The sequence below is a fragment of the Cynoglossus semilaevis genome, chromosome 10 (genome assembly GCF_000523025.1).
Source record: "Cynoglossus semilaevis isolate Cse_v1.0 chromosome 10, Cse_v1.0, whole genome shotgun sequence".
NCBI lineage: Eukaryota > Metazoa > Chordata > Actinopteri > Pleuronectiformes > Cynoglossidae > Cynoglossus > Cynoglossus semilaevis.
Genome location: NC_024316.1, coordinates 6,876,934 through 6,896,816, shown reverse-complemented (window position 1 = coordinate 6,896,816; position 19,883 = coordinate 6,876,934). Strand labels below are relative to the sequence as shown.

The following is a 19,883-nucleotide window of genomic DNA, read 5'->3' as shown; positions in this document are numbered from 1 at the left end:
TGCTGAGGAAGAATCCAGAGGCAGAGAGAGGAAAGGGAAAAAAGTGGGTTTCTGCTGTACAGAACACTAAAACGCTGTGATGCAGAAATATTCTGTTATCACCATGGGAGACTGAATAAATAAATAGCACAAGCATGCATGTGTGCACCAGTGTGTGTGTGATTCAGATTTTTATTGAAGAGATAAAGACAGAGCAAAGTAACTGCAAGGGAAACAAAGACCTAAAGAGAATAGATCAACAGGAGAGTTGGAGAGAAAAGAGAGGAAGACTATGAGAAGAAGTGATGAATAAATAGTTACAGCCCCATGTTTGAGTGGCACAGAACCCACACAGTGTCTGCAGCCCGGTATCTTTATGTCAACAGAACTTGGTGTGCAAAGTCTAAATGGAGGTTCCAGTGTGAGGGAGACACGGTGCACGGTTTGAATCCACAGTCACTGTCTCCAGCAACTGTCTCTGCTCCCCAGAACGAGGCGATGGAATCCAGGGCAGGTGCACTTCATCTCCCAGGAACTGCACACTAGAAAGAACTTGGGCCTAATTTTAATGAGGGGAGAAAACGAAAGGCTGCACATTTTTTGGCAGAATGAGGGTTTCTGGTTCAGTTCAGAAGAGAGGGAGCCTCTTGGAAGACAGGTGAAAGAAGTAAGTCTGGGAGGTTTTCAATAAAATATTATTTCGGTTGTCATCGATGTAGCACAGTGACAAGACGTTTCCATATACAGAAAAGGAATACAGGACTTTACGGGCACAGGTTTGGAAAAGAATATGGTCAAACATTGTCCCCAAAAAGGATCACCCTGGGTATGAGACCATCAAATGTTAGCTGTACTACCACCTACAAGGTGTCAAAATGTAGAGAAAAATCCATTTTAGAGAAGATGACATTGATGTTCTCCGCAAAATAAATACATTTTTCATCAGATGTGCCAATGACTGTCATGTTATCTCTGAACAATCTTAACACAGAATTAATTCTTGTTAATTTGTAATTTCAAGAATGACATAATAGACCTAACAAATTAGTAAAATATTTATTTAGTTGTTATACAACACAGTTCTTATAGTTTCCAATATATACAGTATAAACTACATTTATTTGTTCTGTTTTACACAGTTTGGGCTTCTATTGTTTTTTATATGCTGCCTTTGCAAAATTGCTCTTATTGTTGATCATTTATTTGATTTAGATGTCACTGTGGGCATCAAAGTGAATATTTTTCTTACTGTGGATATGAAAACTTTGAACCTTGAATCTCTCTTTGTTCCTTAACCATTGTACTTATTTTCTTTTACTTAGAATGAACCACTGATGCCATGACAACCAACTACTGCTGCACTTTTTTATGCTGTACTGGGGGAACTCTCTCTCTCTTGAACAAATAATCCAGGACCTGCAGGACTCCTCCAATACCCACACGTCTCCCTGCAGGAGGAGAAACAGGATCTGCTGTTTGTTTGTTTCTTCCTCAACCAACAGAGAGACACGATGAGAAACGCACATAAGTTTATTCAATCAATTGAAATGACATCAATGTCTGAAACATTATATAATCTGATGAAATCCCAACGTTCGTGACAACCTCTCTGTCTGTGGCCAGATTGGATCTAGTTTAGAGGAATGAAAGGATGACAGATTAGTCTCTCTCTCTCTCCCTCGCTCTCTCCCCCTCTCTTTCCCACTCTCTCTATCTCCCTCTCTTCACTCTGTTGCTGGGGGACCAGCGGAGTTGCATCTTCTGCTGTGCGTCGTTGCACTTTTCTTTTTCCTCAGGTGCGCTCCCCCTCTTTGCGCACCAGGACGCGGAGAGGAATCCCGGAGTTCGCCGATCATGGGGTCAACATCCACATCTTCATCAGTTCCAGCAGTACCACCGACAACACCCTCCTCCTCAACAGCATCATCTTCCTCAGCATCATCCTCTTCACTATCAGCGCATCACTTTACTTTGCGCTCGGCGGCGCAGCATCTTCAGAGGAGCGCACTGAAATAAAACTCACTGGCTTCTGTCGCTGGTTTTCAAATCTGGGAAGTTTATATATTTATTTAATGAAAAAAGCTTGTGGAATGGAGATCCGAACTTTCCTGCTGTGGAGTCTGGCTCTGCTCTTTGTCGGGGGAGACATTTTTACCAGGTGAGTCCAACCCTTTTACTTTTTTTAAACCTTTGCAGATCCCAGGTTCTAAATGAAATCCGTGATGACGTAGGGAAAAGTTGACCGTGTGAAATCAAAAACCACCACAGGCAGTATTGATGATCTCACAAGGAAAGGATTACAGTACGTTGTCAGGGTGCTGCAGCTGAAATGATAAGACTTTGACTGTAGAGGAATAATCACGAATTGATGTTTCAGAAGCTGTAACACCCTCTTCCTTGTCCCCCCCCCTCTGGTCACGTTGATTCCTCCTTACTGTGTGTCCTCCTCCCCCAATCTCGTGATGCCTGAAGCTAAAAGAATCGAATTTACACTTTACACGCCACTATAAAAATACGGTACTTCACACCCACGACGCTGCACCTCTGCTCTCATTCTGCGCACATGGACTTGATGACTTTATTAGCATAATGCATATGCATAAGAAACAGTGGCTGCTGTTCGTTTAATAGGGAGAACAGGATGGGTGAGTGGGTGTTTTGAGGGTGTGCGTATGTGTGACAGATAATGTCACCCACCTCTAGGCCTGATGGTTAGGGGTCAAATATCAGACAGTGCCTTCTGGTTGGTCAGAGGCCTCTGCACTGTGTGTATTTTAATAGAAATACTGCAGCACACAAATGTACTGTACAGTAACTGCTGCTTCTAGGCAGATAGACTTTGTGGTTTGTATCAATGCAAACGTATTTTAAATGATAGAATAATAAAACGTTGTAATGCTATGCAATATTTTTTTATTTGGTATCATTATTAACGGGGGCCACACCATGGAGAGGTCACAAGAAGGTCACTGGTTTGATCCCTGGTGGTCTTTCTGTATGGAGGCTGTGTGTTCTTTTTGTGCATGCATGGGTTTTCTATGTATATTTTGGTCCGAAAACATGCAGGGTTGATTTGGTTGGACACTCACAGTTGACCATAGATGTAATTGTATAGTCAGAGTGAATACTTATTTGTCTGTATATGTGGCCCTGTGTTGGACCAGAGTACTGTCCAGGAACAACTGCCCTCGTCTGATGACTGCTGGTTGACTGTTGCCCCTTGTGACCCTGAAAACTATTAACACATTTTTAATAGGCCACTAGAAATGCTTCGTTCAATTGCAGAAATGCTGCCCTCTGTTGATATTTTCTTACTTTCCATTTCTTTTGTAAATAGTTAAGAGGTGTTTCAGTGGGAGCCTTTTCATTTGGAAACTGACTGTACTGTTTTGTACTGTATAGGTGACAGTCAAGCAACTCAAGAAAAGAAAATAAATAAAATGGTGACAACTGAGTGATAACATATTTCTATAGAACATATTTCTATAGAAACATTCCAAATAACTTTAACAATTTTAAAGTGAGTTGAGGTCAGATTGCAGTTGCGAAGTTTAAAGTATTTTTGTACATAAAGAGGATGTAAATACAGTTTTTGTTGTGACACAGGTGGAGGTGTACATCTCTATAACTTCAGGTACATTTTTATATCCAGTGGGCAAATGCTCTGCCTGAAAGAAAAGATTTTCTACTGATCAATGCCTCGTATTTCCATGTGTTTTGAACTAAAAGCCTCAAAAGTTGCTGTCTTTCAGTGTATTTGCACAAGACATGAAAGGTTTGGACAGCGATTCTCAAACGTTTCCTAAGGAACTGTTTTTTTTAAGCTAAATGTTGTGGAGCCCCGTGTGTACTGAAGGAACTGTTTTTTTTAAGCTAAATGTGGAGCCCCGTGTGTACTCTGGACATATTCACAACTGTATTTTTCCTATCCAAAAACAAAATAATTATAAATGTAATTCAAATCCATAAATTCTTCCTTTAGTACCAGTTCTGGCCTGGTCATACAGATTAAAACGCAGGATCTTTATCATTTTTCATTTTGTTTGTTCCTAATAATATCACACCTACATTTGAGATAAAACAGTTACCACCAGCAGCAACAGCAGCTGCAGCTGGAGCTATAGCAAAGACAGAAGCTATTTAAGGTCTGAAATAATTTTGCCACATTATTTTGCTGTTGTCCCTCTTGGCCATTCACCAGTAGAGGGGGCAACAGCTTCTGTAATCGGATTTTCTGCTTCTTTAGCCACTGCTGTGCTTATTGTGTAATGAGTACAATGCAGGATGTGGGCTTTTCCTTTGCCCCGCTGTCTGTTCTCCTTCTTTCTTCTCTTCTTACACACAGACAAACCTTCTTTTTAACTCACACCTTATTCTTCTAATGAAAGTTTTCTTTCTATGCAGCATGGATTTCACAGCATTTATTTACATGACAAGTGTCACTTTCCCTCCACTTTTACCAGTGCAACATGCATCTAATTGGTGACAGAAAACCTGAAAAGTAGACAACAAGAAGCAGCAGACTTAAAAACATTGTCACCTATCAGTGGGAAGGTAGAACCTCACACAGAGTAAATGCAATTATATAGTAAAGTATACTGCACAGTATCATCTCACTGAGGCAAGACCCCCCCCCCCCCCCCGGTGTCATATTTATATGGAGGCTGCTTGGTAACTTTTGTTAGCCAATTTGTTTGTATTAAAATACTGAATAGAATCCCAGCAAAACACACAGCCAACAGCAAAATGTTACTGCACAGAGTCCAAAAATATTTAATACTCAAATAGCGGCTAATGTGTCTGAATCTGTGATGAAAATGGTCCCAAAACGTAATATTTACTCCAGTACTTTTAACCCAGTTTCAGCCAATGGTGCTGAAGGAGGAGCGAAGAAAAAACAACAACATTGTTTTCTGTTTTGTGAAGGATAGATTTAATATTGTAGACATATATATATAAAATATATAAAACACCCACAGACAACTACATAAAGTTGAGTTTATATAAGTAAATATAATAAAGTTCTGTTGCATGATATATACACATTCATATTTAACATTTTTATTTGTTATATAATAATGGGCCTTTGTTTAATTGAACACAAGTCACAGTATGGAGTAGTTAAATTAAACCTATTAGAGTGCCACAATTGGCCCCTGAGCCGGACTTTGAACTCACCTCGAACTCAGGTGTTTGCTGATGTTTGACCTCATCTTAATAAAATAGCACAGTGATGATTAATGATAACTATATTAATTATGAATGCATTTTTGTAGCCTTCAGTATTGGCTTCACCTGAACTTTTTATTTCTATGACAGGAGCTTTGTTTTCATGTCCGGTCAGCTGTGGAGTTTAGACCAATGGAAACTATGGCAATACTGCTATATAGAATATAAACTCACTACACGACTACAGTATATATACTGAGTATATTTACATAAACTCACTACACGACTACAGTATATTTACTGCCTAAAAAACAGGTCAGGTGGTTGTCACCGACTCATGTTATTGTTGCAGATAGATCAACAATATGTAAGTGGGTGGGTCGGTACGGCACGGGGCTCTGGATAATTAGAAATTGTTGATATTTTCATGACGTGAATCTATTAACCCGTTTATATATATGTTTCTCAATGATATAACATAACAACAAGACCGTTTTTGAGTTTAAAGTTTAAAGATACACAAGAACATAAAATTATTTTAACCCTTTATTTGTTAATTCAAAATTAGCTGGAATAACTTTTAAAAAGTGAGCAGTATTTTCTAAATATTATATACTATATAGATTACATGCTTAACAAGCTCACTTTTGTTCACACCAGTTTGGCCAATAACATTGTCTCAAGTGGTTAAAATAAACCAGATTACTTACCTATAAATTCTGATAGATTTACTTACAATAAATTGATAGTTTACCAATACTGGTAAAAATGTTTTACACTGTGGCTTCTAGGACCAAGTTTATCACTTTTTTTACCACATGCTAACTGGGTTTCTCTTTAGCTTCAGACGGTGGTAGACAGAATTTAACCTTGAAACCTAAATTTCAGTGAATGGAGAGTAGGACCTAGAGAGATTGATTGAGGTTCAATGATCAAAACAAAGGAATGTGTAGCATCTTGGACTTTAATCTAAAAGTAGAAGACAAAGACCTCTCCCAGGATCAGTTGGTGTTTGAGCAGGTGGAGCTGCAGACATGTTATGTTTGTGTGGCCATGATGTGGATTCAGCAGTGTAAGCTATAACAGACATGTGACGCAGCAGGACTCGGTGCCAATGCTCTCACTGCATCACACTCGTCCTTACACCTGCGCTCAGGTGACACACTTGTCTTCTTGGCTTAGCCGTGTGACTAAGGCTGAGTCAGCAGATTATTATCCACAGAGTACAGACAGAACAGGAACACTGTCATCTGATGGTGGTAAGGCCTGACGCATCGCTGTTTCCACTAAAAACAGCTCAAACATGTCAGATGGTCTTTATTCCTATTGGTTAGATTTATTTTTTTTATTTTTATTGGATTTATTTTTAAGCTGTTTTGATAATCTTATACCTGTTTATGTTTTTTGACAGCTGTATTTCTGGTTAAACAAACATTCAGTCAAACTAATGAATACTAAATGAAAAATGAATACTAAATAAAAGCAATATTTATTTGGAAAAAAAACTTTCATTACAGAAAAAAGACACATGGAATAAATACATTATTTTATTCCAATATTTAATTATCTAAAATATGACAGCATGTAGAACATTCCAGCACATTCTCATTCAATGATTACATGGGAATGTGTTTGTGTTTAATGACTAAAGGTCATGTAGGTCAGCTGATCACCTGATTTTCACACCTTCCACCCACTGTCTTAATGACACTTTATTGAAATAATGAGGAGAAGTGGTTCTTCAGGCTTTTCACCCAAAACAGATCATTACTCACTGACCTTGACATGAATCCTGCTGACGATTCCTTCTAGAACAAAGTCACCTGTCTCACTGTAAACCTTCTCCACCTACGTCTAGGCTGACCTCCCCGCAGGGAGAGAAACTGAGGGACGGCTTTCAAATGACTCAGGTCTCATAGTGTGATACGTCCTAATTTGATATATATATAACATGGCATATATTGTTATATAAAATGAAGTATCTATTTGGGGACTTATCAGTGAAGGAGACAGATATGATTTATAACTGTCTACTGTCGCTTCCATCAATATGAGCGGCCATCTTTTAATTTGTATTTATTTATTAATTTGACTTTTTAATAAAAACTTTAACACAGACTGACTTTTACACACCTTTTTAAATAAGTGTAAACTGTGATGTTTATATAGAGGAGGGAAACCAAAAGTGGGGAGAAGGAAGCTAATACAGCACAGTAGCACACATTAGCTTAGCCAAAATTAGCAAACAAGTAGCCAAAACAATGTCGAATTAAAATTGAATTACATTTATCAGCCAAAACAATGTCGAATTAAAATTGAATTACATTTATCAGAGGTTGAAAAGGACATCTAAAACCCACAAGGAACTAAATGCATGCCATAATAAAACACAAAAGCTATAAATTAACCCCCAAAAGAAATAAAATCACAGAAATAGATAAATCCAAAGTGTCTAAAATATTGAGTATAGTTTCACCTTTTAATAAAATATTTTAATATATATATATTTTTAACTTAAATGCATTATTTGCAATATTTTGTATCACAGTTTGATTGAAAGTCTGTTAAAGCCCACTGTGCTGCATCACCTGCTACAAATGTCAACAGATGAAATGAAAGACTGAGTCTCAGAGTAAAGAGAAGGATGTGACACTGTACGAATGCTCAGGAAAATCTCTGTGTCAACACATAAAACTAATTAGCCGTGTTTGTGTTTGTCGCACATCGTGGTCACAGAAGGACACCATCAATTTGAGCGGCACTGACACTATTTGTCTTTCCTCCACCTTCCCTTTCTCCTTCCACTCCTTTTCTCCCTCCATCTGTTTAATGGCAGCTCATAAACAGACGGCTGCAGATCCCGGCCTCGGGAGAGTCATTTAATGAGAATAAAATACCAAAGATTGAGCTGCGTCTGATTACAAACACTCTCCTCTCTGTTACAGTGCATGGAAGGTTGAGTAAACAATGACCTGTATATGATGAGCCCGTCTCCCCCAGAGACCAATTGAATGTTCAACCCTGACTTTTCTGAATTTTAACACAGACAGCTGCGGTTGAACGGACGTCAGCATTTCCTCACTGTTATTGTCTTGGCCACCTTGACCTACTTAAACAACAAGAAATTCCACTGCAACGAACCAAAAAAGGGAAAAATATGTAACAAGTAACTTCAATTAATAACTTCATTAAAATAAATATGTATGCACAAATGAAAATATAGCATAATACAATCGGAAAGAAAAACTGAAATATTCACACATTAGTATTGGTAAAATATAAGACATTAAGTTTTTGTTATTGTTGTTGTTAGCCTTGAACAATTTGCTATAATTTCTGCTATAATATCATTTTCTGTGCTACTACTTATGGCTACTTTATTAGTACTTTATTAGCTAGTTTAGGACGTATGACAGATGGGAATTTGTAACATTTTAAAAATAACTTTTAGTTACAATTATAATATCTGACATTATTTCTTGGCTAATTTTGTTAAGTTTAGTTTAATGTTACTTCTGGCTAATTTAAGCAATTCTGACATGATTAGAGAACAAAATACTAATTTAACGTTTGGTTTGTTTGCTATTTCTCATAGTTCCAGAGATAATTTTTTACAATGTTTTTGTAAAATATCTAATGACCATGTTTCAGGTCATATTATTAGCTGTAGTTTAAGCTTTTTGTTTGCTAACATTAAGCAAAATATAAAGACTTGCGATCTTTGTATTCCTTGAACCCTTAGTTGATGTTTTTACTAAGCTCTTGCAACAGTAAGCAAAAAATATATTTAAGACTGACATTAAAATCCCACAACACTTGAAATATTTGAGCGCCAAAACATAAAACCTATTTCTGTCTCTGTTGTGATTTATTATTAGTGATTTATGCCGCAGCTTGTTTACGTGAGATTATTATTAAATTACACACAACTTAACCAAAGTGGAAGTATGTCCAAATTTAGCAGCTGTCAATGAGGAGATCCAGTAGTCACACAGTGATGATTGTATTCACTCCCTGCTCCAATTTATGCCGCACATGACGACGGTAGCCTGACTAAAAATACACCGGCCTCTTCAAAATGGATTCATTTCTAACAGAGCAGGGAGGACGGAACAGGAAAAGAAGAGGAAAAGAGCAATAATATTGTGGTTAATTTGTTTTTCTGTGCAGGTCAGTGTTTCTTTGTAATGCTTCTGCTCTGCGGTTGCACGACTTTGCTGAAATGTCAGCCTAATTGAAAAGGTCGCTGAATGGCTTTTTGGTTGTTGCTCATTAATGACACCTTCGATCAAAGCACCATGTGGTCCATTTCCTCGCTAATGTCACTGCCGGCCTTTTTAAAGTTTAAATGTCACAGAAACCTTCGATCTCTCTCAATTTGTTTGTCTCACACCAGACTGTGTTTCCTCCAGTCTACATCACGCCTGAAATTAGCAGAGCCTGAAGTGACTGACATCTTATGCAGGTGAGATGGAGTAAACATGAACAAAGACAGACTGTTGTCCTCACTGCTGCAGATCTGAATTGTATCGCTGTCATGGAACCTGTTTAAGAATGCAAAACTGCCACCTGGTGGCATCTGAGATGTGCTGCTCTTGTCATTACAGTGAAGCTTATGTTAAAACTCCCACCGAGGCTCCAGCTGACAGTCTGGGCTCTGGGCCCTGGAGCTGTCCACAAACAAGGTCTTTTGGGCATAAAAAACACCAAACACAGACACGCTGTTCTCCAAACGTCATGAAAACTATAAAGACTACAGAACAAGAACTGACCAGAACAGCACACTCACAAACAGATACAGAACAATGATCCCACCAAGACAGCGTGAGGGAGCGAGGTGTATAAAAACCCAGGGCACCAGGTGACACCAGTGAGACTGATGACAGAGACACAGACACAGGTGAGGGTGATCACACTGATTACTCCACCCAGCAGACAGGACAGCGAAGGGAAACACAGACAGCCCTAACAGTGACATTACCAACAGATGTCACACACATTTTGTATTTGTAGAAATCCAGACATTTGTTTATTAGTGATTTAGAGCCAAAAGAATTTGAGAGAGCTGTGAGTCTGTGAGCTATTGATCCTGTGCAAATCACCTACAAGGGCAACTAATAAGCACATTCACTTATGGAACCTAATGCTATTATAGTATTATAACTAGTCATACTTAAAGCACAGGGTTCAAATTATAAAAACCGAAATGACCCTTTATGAATAATGCACATTTCCAACTGTTTTAAGTCAAAATAAAATAATGACTCCTCCTTGTTTGAGTATGAATTTAAAGTGTAGAGGACACTACAGGTAAATGTATACAGAAGTACACAGAAACACCATCAAGTAATTAACTGGTGACCTTTTTGCTGTAAGGAAACAGTGCTATCCACTCTTCCACATTAATGAAGGTAGATTCACATTTTAGTGGTGCTGTTCATTTTGTACAATTTATCCAACGCACACACACACACACACACACATATATACAGCCTGCATTTATTTATTAATTAAAATGTCAGCTTTTGATTTTTAAATTCTTCAAAGGAAATGTTTATTTACACATCTCTATTGTGTGGAAACAAACTACAAATCAAATTAAAAACCTACTCTAACACACAATTCACTTCAAACCGCCATCACATTTTTTTGTTTCGTGCACCCCCTAGTGACATCTTATGTGTCCTGCTTTTGTAGTCCCTGTTCCAAACCATACATCATAGCAGATCTCACTACAGTATTATAGACCTTTCCCTCTACTGTTGTGCACTGTCAGTTTTTGGGGTATAAAAACTCGTCTTCTAACAGGCAGCTTCACCTTTACACCTGTCTGTCTCTGATATAACGTAACAGCTTTTCTCTCCTGTGCAGGTCTCCATCAGACCACCTGCTCCCCACATTAAAAAACAGCAAACAGTCTCTGTTCTGATTTTGTTTGTGCTCCGACTAAGGCTCCACGTGTCCTGCTGCTGTGGACACACACGGTGTGGCTGGACCGACTACTGAAGCCTCCTGTCTTTGCTGTCTTTTTCCTTTAGGGCCATGCTGAGTGACATTGGCGACTATGTAGGTACAGACATTCAAATATCCTGGTTACCTAATCTGGATGATTTAATGAAGGGCTATGCCAGAAATTTTCGCCCTGGGATAGGAGGTGAGTATGAGATCTACTGCTCGTGGCGTTGGGTCACATTTCACCACCTCACATTTACAGCCATCCTTAGCATAACTTGAGCCAAGATACACCAAGATGGATGCTGCATTTCATTTTTCACCTTTAAAATCCTGCAATAATTCGGCGCTGGGGTAATATGGACCGTTTACAGACCGGAGAACGATTGATGGTGCAAAGAGGTTTGCACCTCTTTGGAGACTTTGCTAAGAATGGCTGCAACATGTGAAACCTTCAACGTCCACAGTGATAGATTTCTCAATCTCACAGCTTAACTCAGCTGAGCACAAGGTGAAAATGTAAAACCACAGACACATGCATGCAACTTTGTGGAGCCATTACACATCTGTAGGTTGTAGCAGTGCAACAAACAGAGAGGCTGTTATGACCATTGAGGAATCATGTCTGTAGTTTGTCTCCATTCTCCACATTAAGTTCACAGCCCATGGTCTTTTGGTGTCGATTAGTATTTGTGTCATAAAACACCGAACATATTCTGTGTTAAAGAGCTGAGAAAGAAGCGCATGAACGTTTCAGTTTTGCTCAAGATCCAACCTTAATAAACAAGTGTGGCAAACTGGAGCAGTGCAGCTTCCCTCAGAGGTTAGGAGGTTAGAAACCCGGAGACTGTATATGCAGTAAGAACGGGCCTGTGGGTGGAAAGTAAAGCTGGAAAAAGACTTGCTTCACTGGTTTACTAAATAAACACAGCAGAGAGAGAGAGGTAAGCAAAAATAAGCATTTTATTAATCAATGTTTGTTTCATGGCGCTCATCGTGAAATTCCAACCCACTTTACACATATGATCATTTAAAACAGGAGCAACCAGGATGCAGGTCTGATTCATATGAAGGCCTCTAGTCATGCTTTACGGCTCTATTTAAATTTGAACTGTAAAATGTACCGTACTTTTATTGCATCGAATGTCTGCATATCTGTTTTATGACACAAAATCATTGTCACGTTAACATTTCAGTGCATTCATTTAAGACCGAGCTGAGTTAAAGGCCCCATAACGAGGCTCATCTTTATTCACTCTTTCTCTTTTTTTTTTTGTGACCTTGGCCTTCAGTAAACCCGTCGCTCACTAATTTATCCCACACCATACATTAGATAAGCAGTCAATAGAGTATCGTTCAACACAAACGGCTCTGGGAAGGCGTTAAATGGTGGGGAATGGAAATGTATGATTCCTTAATGTTCAGTGTAGATGGCCTTTCTGTTCTGCCTCGCTGAGCTTCCCCTGCACTTTATGTCCTTCAGCATCACAGAGGTTCACTCCATGCTAATCACATGGCAAAGTGATGAGGGAAAATGTGAGTGAGTGAGTGTTTGTGTGTGTGTGTGAGGGAGGGAGGGAGGGAGGGAGAGAACTGTTGGCACAAGCCCACCACGAGAGCCCAGTGCTGTTTGTGAAAGCCCTCAGTGTGATGTGCCACTTAGCATGGTTAAACTGGATAATGCTTAATCTCTATGCGCTGTAGGAGTGTTAGAGAAGTGGCAGAGTGGTGGGTGGGAGGGAAACAGATGGATGATGGAGTGAAGTGATGATGGGAGGGACGGGTGGATTCGGCTCGAGCAAGAATAAAGTGGATGTGTGTGGATAGGTGTGTGTGTGTTTGTTCTTTGCCTTCTTTTCTCACCTCTCCCTCCACAGGACCTCCAGTCAACGTGGCCATGGCCATAGAAGTGGCCAGCATTGACCACATCTCCGAAGCCAACATGGTAAAGTCCACCTTCACCGTCTGCGTCCTTTGTCTGCGCCATTACTGTCACAAAGATTAAAGATTTTCTATTTGCATAATCCTGATTCGTACGACTCGGGGGTATGAAACAGAACGGCGTGGACGTGTGTGACCCAGTGGCTGAGTTGTTAGATAATTTGATATTTCAGGGATTTTCAGCAGTAAGAACTGACTCTGGTGGGTTGATCGCTTTATGTAAGCAGACTTGGTACTAAATCCTCTTATCATAATTTCTCATTTGAAATAAAGCCAAAAACGTACATAAAACCTGCTCAAAAATATTGGAAAAGGAGCTGAAAAGTAGTTAAAAATGAGTTGCTGTAAAAATCAGTGAAAGAATGGTGGGAATTAACTTAGATAATTTAATTTCAATAAGCCAATAAAAAGCCAATAGAGTAAAGATTGATTAAAATCAGCCCCGTGTGTCTAAAATGGCAAAAGGTAAAATATAATTAGCTACAAAATGACTGACAAAATGAGTACTCAAAATATCCCAGAATTACGGCAGAAAGCTCCGTCCATACAAAACCAAAATGCAAAATATATACTAAAATACCCCAAAAATAGCTAAATAATTAAGGTAGTTTGTGAATAATGTCAGGCCTAATAAGCTAACTAGTTATCCATAAACAAGTGTAAAATTGATCACAAATAAATTGAAGCATACCTATTAAAAAACATAATAGTTCCAGGGTAGTATAGGTATAAAAAGTTAAAAGTAATTTGTAAGTTGAAAAAGTTGAGTATTCTTCACTTATGAATCAGCGAAAGCTGATCGAAAATGTAACTAAAAGGTTGAGTTATAATAAAAAGATAAAGTTAGCCACGTGGTAACAAAACATGTTCAGAAATATTATCCTTCAAAGAGCTAACATTTAGCATGATAGAAGCAAAACACCAGTATAGCTTACAGTTAGCCGAAGAGCTAAGGACTGTTGACTTAAAAACCCCAGCAAATGATCTTAGTGTTGTTTATTTTTGCATGACCTGTTTGCATTAGTGAGAATCAGACCAAATATACACTTGCTAAATGTATTACAGTTTTCCTTTTATTCCCAGAGAACTGAGTCTGTATTACAGTAAATCACATGCAGTACTTTTCCATGTTCTGGCTCTGTTTCCCATAAACATTTGAACATTCTTGACATTTAAATTTGGCCTGTGTTCCTGTATTCCTGACTCAACCTTTTTATTCCTGGGCTTTGTGTGTGTTTATGCGTGTGTGTGTGTACCCACGTGTGTGCGTGTCTATGTGTTGTCCCTGGCAGGAATACACCATGACTGTATTCCTGCGGCAGAGCTGGCACGATGACCGACTGGCCTACAATCACACCAACAAGACACTGGGTTTGGACAGTCGCTTTGTGGACAAGCTGTGGCTTCCCGACACTTTCATCGTCAACGCCAAATCCGCCTGGTTCCACGACGTGACCGTGGAGAACAAGCTGATCCGTCTGCAGCCCAACGGAGTCATTCTATACAGCAGCCGGTATTAAAAGAGAGAGACGTTATTGTCCCCAAAAGTCAGAGTCCAACAATCAGACCATCATTACAGAAATGTCCCTTTATATTAAACTGTGTCCCTTTTTGAATGTGTAAGGGTGGACAAACTGCCGTGCTGTGATATAAGTAATAAAAGTTATATTTATTTTATGTGGGAGTTTAAATACTACATCTATGGGTGTAGTTAGCTTAAAATAAAAAAAGATATTTATTGCAGTTACATCACATAGCTCCCATCAAAAAAAGTTACTCAAGAAATCTATTTGATAAAACAAAATACATTGACATGGGTATAAATAATGTTTCTCAAATGGTGGGGCGAGACACAGGTCACTTGATACAGTGGTCACTATATTACAAAAGGCCCCAAAGCTGGATCCAAAAGGTATGAGACATTGTGTCTCCCAAACTGACTTACTGTCCCACTACATGTCCTCATTATTCTGTACAGTAAATAATGTATTTGTATTATCTGAGATTATTGCTCAAACTAACGATCTTATCCCTGATCTAATCTCTTTCCAGAATTACGTCAACTGTGGCCTGCGACATGGATCTGACCAAATATCCCATGGATGAACAGGAGTGCATGCTGGACCTGGAGAGTTGTAAGTTTCAGCCTAGAGCTCACTTTCACACAGAATTTGATAAAAAAAACTCTTGTTTTACAGTAGAAATCTCTGAGGACACATTGTATAGACAAGTAATTCAAATTTCTTTCACATTGCATCAGTGCTTTTTCTGTGCTTTTTGTGATGTGAAGGTTCAGATTGTCCTTCACGTTGGTTGATTAATGATGTCTGGTTGTCCTGTCCCCAGATGGTTACTCTTCAGAGGACATTGTCTATCACTGGTCAGAGAGTCAGAGACACATCCACGGTCTGGACAAACTGGAGCTGTCACAGTTCACCATCACAGACTATCGCTTTGACACAGAGATGTTGAACTTCAAATCTGGTCAGCAACATCTTGGTTTTCTTCTTCTTCTGTTCTATTAAAACCTAACTGTTTGTTTCCAGGCGGGGTTCTTGCAGGAGTTTGGGATATACTTGGGTTTGTTACCTTTATTGGTCTGTGCAGATGAGCACATTTCATTAGCATTCATCGAAGTCCAGATTGAATGGGACAAGGAAATGTGGTTCAGGTATTCCAGTGATTTAGTCCGACACTGGAGTATCTTGGAAAAACGTCCTATTTCATTTCATATAACTGGTCTGAAAAACGTATTTATTTACTGCAAATACTTTGATTTCATTCCTCAATGGGAAGTGACAGGTAGAACAAATAAATACTCCTCCGTTAGGGGGCAGCAGATGGCTACAAAAACTAAGAAAAGAGAGAGGTAGAGAGCCTCAAAGCTTCTGAAGATAATTCATTCCTGGGATTATATCAGGCTTGTGTTCAACTAAAGAGGCTAGGGTTTACGCTTTTGTTTGGTCGTGTGTGGTGAGATTTTTCTAGAGTAAAATCTATGCTGTCGCTCACATAGAGCTGGGAACCACTGATTGATACAGAAGTAACAGTTTTACATCCATTTTTACCTCCAGTTGGTACAGCTTTGGAAAAGTACCATCTTAAAAACGTGGACATGGCTAATGACAGGAGAACTCAGCTGAGGTCAGGTAACCAATCATTGGAAGGTACCAGTGATGCACTAACTGTCGTAGGAATAATAGGTGATAATTACCAGTACCAGGTGTCTGGCAGCATCAATTTGCATCTTATGTTAAGACATATTAGGGAGTTCTAAGTTGATTGTGTCCAGATTCTGCCTCTGATTCTCACTGGTTGACCTGATTGGCACAAGTGTTTTCTATGCCGTTCCTCTAAAAGAGAAAAACAATACAAACAGAGACTTAACCAGGTTCATTAGGAGGCAGAGAACAGGAGACATCTGGACCTATTTTGGCTGTTTGGAGTCTGGAGGCGGTAATGAGGCTGTGAAGCCTCCGCTGCACTCACTAACATGATGCAATTCTCATCAACATCTCACTGAATGCATTATTATGCACTCCTTCAAACAGCACCAAATTAATAAATGCAGTTTATATTAATATAATGTATAAATAACAACAAAATATGAATGGCAACATATTTGGTCATTTATCTTTCTGACCCTTTACCGAACCTTTTTTTTCAGTATATTGTTTTAAATTGTTAACTACAAGCCCCAGTGCTTGTATATATAAAAATAAATCTAATTCTTTTTGAAGTGTTTCTTTTTCTCGTCTGTCTTTCCCTTTTAACTTCAGGCACTTCTTTAGGGTTTTTTTTAATGCAAAAAGTGGAATGGATCCAGTCAGACTTACTGCTGAGCCAGGCAGGAGGTTTATGAAATGTTAGGAGAAGCTTCTGGTGAGATGCTCCGTCTGCAACGCTACTTTATCTCTTACATCATCAGCTTCTCACCACCAGGGGCACAACAAGCCAGCAGACAGCCACACAAACAAACACTGCATGATATCGATGTCGGAGAAGAATAGTTAGGTATTTTTCCACACGGAAAAACCAAAATAATTAAAAGTAACATCTGTTTTTGTGTCTTCATCTCCTCCCAGCTGGACGATTTCCGAGGCTCAGTCTTCGCTTTCAGCTGAGGCGAAATCGAGGCGTCTACATCATCCAGTCCTACATGCCTTCTATCTTACTGGTTGCCATGTCGTGGGTGTCGTTCTGGATCAGCCAATCAGCAGTCCCTGCACGTGTATCCTTAGGTCAGTATTACTATTAATGGTTTACTTTCTGGGCATTTCCCTTCAGTAGATGGCGCCACAGAAGTAGACCACATTTCTGACGCAACTCTTTCTGAAACTTTTTAAATACCAGAATACTGACATTACCCTCATAATTTCACACGCTTTTTTCTCTATAGACAAAAAATTGTAAATGGAGAAATTCTGTGATTAAAGTCAAACTAATTAAAACAAAAAATAAATAAAACAAATAAAAGTAATGCTAATAAATATATAAAATGAATAAAATAAAAATACAAATAAAATAACTACCATGTTTTATGATTATTCTGTCCCACAGGTATCACCACCGTCCTCACCATGACCACACTGATGGTCAGCGCCCGCTCCTCTCTGCCTCGAGCCTCGGCCATCAAAGCTCTGGATGTTTACTTCTGGATCTGTTATGTGTTTGTGTTTGCCGCGCTCATCGAGTACGCCTTCGCCCACTACAACGCCGACTACAGACTCAAAGAGAAGGCCAAGGTGAAAGCCAACAAGTTCAACTCTGAGGTGAGGAAATCATTCCCACCATGCACTTCTATCTGCACTTGAAGCAACATCAGAGACAAGCATCAATTCCACTGTCCTTGACCATGATGATGGATGTCTAAAAGAGGATAATAGAAAAAAATAAAAGATTGTCCTACTGGGAACAGAATGTTTTCATGGTTTGGTCAATAGAACATTTGGTTCTGTAATAAGATACTGAACAATATGATGCTAACAATGCAGGCTAAAGTTCAAATGAGTGGGAAATAACTTTATATCTGCAGAGATGTTTACCAGTAATTTCTGACCGCTGTGTTAACAACATCTACAGCAGGTATGTTGAAAGTCTGGCCCGGGGCCAATTGCGTCCCATAGTTATATTTTTACAGCCAACGGTTTTTGTCATTAAATGCATCACTTGAGGCCTGCAGACAGACAGACAAATTTCAAATTCCTGGATTATTTTCTCAGAGACTTTCAGATAAGTAACAAGTGTTTCCATAAAACAGTTAACTTGACTTTAATTTTAATGGATGGAAGAATCCAGAATAGTTGGTTCTCATGCACGTTCACGTCATCAAATATGGCTCTTGCACACCCCTGATCAACAGTCTACATGCAGACAGGCGTAAATTATTTTTTCAAACATGATCAGTTTATCTATGAACTCGTCACCTGAGCGTTGCTTTAGCTAACACTAACATTTTCTTCTTTACAGTCTATTGTGAAGAATGGAAAACAGGCCATGGTTCTCTTCTCTCTTTCTGTCACTGGCATGAACCAGGGTGTGGTCATTTCCAGCCGCCAGGGCCGGACCCAGCGCCCCAGCAGTGAAATCCCCGGAGAGGGCGGCACGGAGGAGCCGCAGCCGAGGAGGAGAAGGTCCAGGCAGACGGAGGAGACGGAGGAAGGGAAAAAGTGCTGTTCCAAATGTGTCTGCAAACCCATCGATGCCGACACCATCGACATCTACGCCAGGGCCGTCTTCCCTTTCACCTTCGCAGTTGTGAACGTGATCTACTGGGTGGCATACACCATGTGAGCGGCCGCTGTCCACGGGACTGTATATAAAAAGAAACTGCCGGAGCTGTTCGACACTGGCTGACTGGTGCAGCTGAGATACATATACTGCAGGCAGCAGTGGAAAAGGAAAACTCCAGAGGAAATGAAGTGTTGCACTTTGTGAATGTGGAAATATGATAATTAACGGAAGTAGTGCGAGTAGTATGAGTTCAACGGGACTTTAAATCTTTTAATACTATCACTATGAGCCTCACAACTCAGCCTAGAGTCCAGATTTCCATATCATTTAGATACATGACCAGAGTCGCCGTAGGAGACGCCACCACAGCTGATGATTCTGTTCTTATCAGCTGCACCTCTGACCACATGCTCACATCCGTAAAAACACAAACATAGCTATCTTTACTAAGTCCTATAAGCCACATCCTGGAGTCAACCGCCTGTTATCTTCAAAAGTCAAGGCACCACCCACAGAAGACACTGGGGTGCTTCCACTATTCTGCATGGCTGATAACTCACTTATCCTCTCTCCTTTAGCGCCTTTATCCACTGGGCCTCCACCCATATTTTTCAAGTCATCTTTTGTTTTGGACACTGTGTAGAGTGTCTTATCTCCTCCTGCCAGTTCTGCCTGTTTCCTCACCATTAAAGGACTTCCTCAATCACCTGAGTTTGCAATTTGGTGTTTTTTTCTTGCAAGCTTCTAATAGTCACCCTTAACAACTGACACTTTCAAATATCTGGTTAAACATGGGGTCAAAAAGGTCACGGATCAGATCTTGCAGCACAGTATTGTCCAAGAACCCCAAAAGATTATTGTAACATATACATATACTGAAAAATTCTGAAAAATATTTTTAATTGACAACAAAAATAATAATATAATAAAATAATAAAAGTACAATGGAGAAATCTTTCAATATTCCAGCAGAGGGCTTGACTTGTGCTCTCTACTGGAATATTGAAATTCTGAATGTAGATGATTTGGTAAAGATCAACAGATCAGTAACCGGGGCCAGGAGCAGATAGATGGAACGTTTGTGTGAACTAAGATAAATGACAGGCAGA

General features: G+C 39.4%; 1 protein-coding gene across 3 annotated transcripts; it reads left to right on the top strand.

The window, feature by feature from the left end:
* The first annotated feature begins 1,123 nt into the window (after positions 1–1,123).
* On the top strand, positions 1,124–19,471 carry gabrd (gamma-aminobutyric acid type A receptor subunit delta). 3 transcript variants are annotated; one of them, XM_017036232.2, is made up of 9 exons: positions 1,124–2,137; positions 11,187–11,302; positions 12,978–13,045; positions 14,334–14,554; positions 15,094–15,176; positions 15,388–15,525; positions 17,127–17,282; positions 17,602–17,813; positions 18,577–19,471. In XM_017036232.2, the coding sequence occupies exons 1-9, from the start codon at positions 2,052–2,054 to the stop codon at positions 18,832–18,834; spliced, it is 1,338 nt and encodes a 445-aa protein (XP_016891721.1). In that variant the 5' UTR covers positions 1,124–2,051; the 3' UTR covers positions 18,835–19,471. The 3 variants fall into 3 exon arrangements, with proteins under 3 accessions (XP_016891721.1, XP_016891722.1, XP_008316642.1); XM_017036233.2 differs by having other exon boundaries at positions 1,128–2,137; positions 11,187–11,218; positions 18,511–19,471; XM_008318420.3 differs by having other exon boundaries at positions 1,128–2,137; positions 18,511–19,471.
* Positions 19,472–19,883: the final 412 nt, after the last annotated feature.